General features: G+C 32.0%; 1 protein-coding gene across 1 annotated transcript; it reads right to left on the reverse strand.

Moving 5' to 3' along the window:
- Window positions 1–717: 717 nt before the first annotated feature.
- Window positions 718–2166, reverse strand: LOC100570478 (histone H3.3). The gene is made up of 3 exons (XM_003248995.4): window positions 2026–2166; window positions 1463–1757; window positions 718–1218 (listed from the first exon to the last, which is right to left on the reverse strand). The coding sequence occupies exons 2-3, from the start codon at window positions 1742–1744 to the stop codon at window positions 1090–1092; spliced, it is 411 nt and encodes a 136-aa protein (XP_003249043.1). The 5' UTR covers window positions 1745–1757; window positions 2026–2166; the 3' UTR covers window positions 718–1089.
- Window positions 2167–3084: the final 918 nt, after the last annotated feature.

Here is a 3084-nt window from a genome sequence, read left to right on the forward strand (position 1 = left end):
ATGGGTTCTATTTAAAAAAAAAAAAAAAAAAATTGAGACTGAGGGGGATTGCAGATAATCAATTTATGCGGATATTCAAACAATGATTAAAAGTACACAAAGAACATGAATTTAAATGTTCTATATAAAACATTTTCATATTTCTGTAGTTAGCCATATCGTTTAATTTGTTCTTTTGCTTATATCCAAGGAAAAGCATGTTCTAGTGTTTTTGAAATGCTGAAATATATGTATAATCATAATAATATGGCTATAAGCCAGGATTTGATACAGTATTGACATAAATTACATATAGTTTGTATATGGTATCAATGAAGCCAAATTATAAGAAATTTGTAAACATTTAAATCTGCTGCAACTTTGATATTGATCATCTATCTTTATAAACTATAATCGTATTTTAGCCTTCAATTTTATTTTAAAATGTATAAATATACGCATTTTTAAACAGTATTTAAGTGGAGTTAATAAACAATATTTTATGAATCTCAAGTAATCAGGTTTTTTTTATTTTAAACACAAAAGAACTTCAATAATCCGGACTAATCGGGGCTCTAGGTTGTCCGAATTAATGAAAGCCTGAATTAAAGAAAATAACCAAAATATGTGTATATATTATAGATTTAAGAATATGTATTATGCAATTCACAATTTATTATAACATATAACAACATTAAATTTGTTTAAATTGTGCGCTTTATGAACTATATATAATTTACTTATTTAATTATAATTTAATTGCTTTAGTTTATTTGTAGTAATTATATTAGATTGGTAAGAAAAAATATTATTTTTTGTATGACTTGAAATGTGACGTTTACCTACGGTATGTAATATTAAGTTAAACAATATTAAATGCTGCTACTATTGTTGAAGACAATTGTTTCCTTAAATAAACACTTGTCTATGATTAAAAATGTATAAAATAAATTAAGGTTTCCTAGAATATAATATTACACAGATACACATTATAGTAATAGCTAGTTATTATTATGTTTTTGAAATATGTAAATATATGTATAATTACAACCCAGGAAAATTGTCGAACGAAAAAAAAAAATTGTAAGTAAGAATAATGTAATTGATGAATTAGGCTCTTTCACCACGGATACGTCTGGCTAGCTGAATGTCTTTAGGCATAATGGTGACACGTTTGGCGTGGATAGCACATAAGTTGGTGTCTTCAAACAAACCAACCAAGTATGCTTCACTGGCCTCCTGAAATAGACACAATTTAAATATTAGAAAATGTATGATATATTTAGTTAGTGAAATATCAGTAATATCACTTAGTAAATTAATTATTAATGTGAAATGGTACATCAAAAATACTGATTGAAAACTATATGTAATCATCCAATTTAAACTAAAATAAAATCCTTTGAATGAATTACCATCACAGATTATTAAGACAATAGCAAACTTATGATATAAATTAAACTTATAAAACCGTGATAGGTACCTGCAAAGCTCCAATAGCCGCACTTTGGAAACGCAAGTCAGTTTTGAAATCCTGGGCAATTTCTCTGACCAAACGTTGGAACGGCAACTTGCGAATCAGCAACTCCGTGGATTTTTGGTAACGACGGATCTCACGAAGAGCGACAGTACCTGGACGATAACGATGAGGTTTCTTCACTCCACCCGTGGAAGGTGCGCTTTTGCGGGCAGCTTTGGTGGCCAACTGTTTACGGGGAGCCTTTCCTCCGGTAGATTTACGAGCGGTTTGCTTAGTACGAGCCATGGTTCAACTGAAACTAATTCAAAAATCAAAACAATCTGCATTCAAACAAACAAAACATGAGCACTAAAGGTGGTAGTGGCAGGGAAACCATCTACCAGCGTTCCGACGACAAGAGAACGTCATGCCAGAAGTCTGGTCGGACAGGTGAGCATCGAAATCGAAAACCCCCGACCGCGCTTGTGGTGGACCGAAAAAGTGATGTCCAGACTGACGTCGCGTTGTAGCGAAATGACAGAATGGCTCGAGTGGATTTTTTAATTCACAAATTCGATGGTACTTACTAAGCGTGAGCGGTGTCCGGACAAGTCAAAATACAAAACGAACGGTTGTTGAGTAAATTGTAATGGTCGTGAACGGTGAATGAGTTACGAGTGACGTTGGACTGTCAGAGGTTAGACACATAGATATTAGACACGTCATAGAAAGTTCCAATCATGATTATCATATTTTATCATACGGGAACAAACATGAAGAGGTCTTATCAAAAATAATGATAAGACCTCTGCTAGAATGAGATGCAATAAGAAAAATAGTCTTTCTCTCTTCCCCATTCCGGCACGCTTCCCTCTTTTTATTATAGCCATGGCCTATCCATTCTTTAATATCTTTAGTCAGCGAAAACGATAATAAATAAATTAATAATGTGATAGCGATTTGTCATATTATTTTGTTTGTGGTGAAGACTGAAGAGGTTGACGACTGACGGCATTGATCGCTTTATCGGCGGGCAGGTTACAGTAACGAGACCGCTGATTGGCCGATAGTACAGTTATAGACACGGTTAAAACCAATAAGACCGTGGTTAAATATAGTATCTTTAGCCGTGGCGTATAGAACATCTAACAGGTGGAAATAACGGTGACGGGGATTGGATGAGCGTAATCTTTGCCAGCATGATGAATTTTGCTGTACCATGTTTTTAAATTTTTTCACCGTAATCTTTCGCGCCTAAATCGATGAATCAATTTTTAATTGAAATCAATATTGTAAGTAAATATTTAAGATGCTGATTACCAAACTCAATACCTACTGAAATAATACATAAATGTATATGAATCATAAAATTATTTAAATGTTTTATAGGTATTAATTAATTGTTGTTACCTAACTCATTTAGTTGGTTGATACAAAGTTATTTTTTAAAGTTAAATTTTCCAAATATAACTATTGTTTAAAAATTAGAAAAAATAGTAAAAACCTACCACAGTTCACAATGTTAACTATACTAATATAAATTGTCATGAAGAATCTATTATTATTAATGATACTCAGCTCGCGCTACAACCAACTAAATAAAATGAACATATTTTATAAAATAATTAGATAGGTAATATAGGTAG

Source organism: Acyrthosiphon pisum, unplaced genomic scaffold (genome assembly GCF_005508785.2).
Source record: "Acyrthosiphon pisum isolate AL4f unplaced genomic scaffold, pea_aphid_22Mar2018_4r6ur Scaffold_18832;HRSCAF=19514, whole genome shotgun sequence".
NCBI classification, from domain to species: Eukaryota; Metazoa; Arthropoda; class Insecta; order Hemiptera; family Aphididae; genus Acyrthosiphon; species Acyrthosiphon pisum.

What these genes read in the sequence shown, in the direction of transcription:
- LOC100570478 (XM_003248995.4), bottom strand. Translation starts at nt 1,744, where the DNA reads ATGGCTCGTACTAAGCAAACCGCTCGTAAATCTACCGGAGGAAAGGCT. An exon ending in CGGCTATTGGAGCTTTGCAG is followed by an intron (nt 1,219 to 1,462) that starts GTACCTATCACG and finishes TGTCTATTTCAG; the next exon opens with GAGGCCAGTGAAGCATACTT.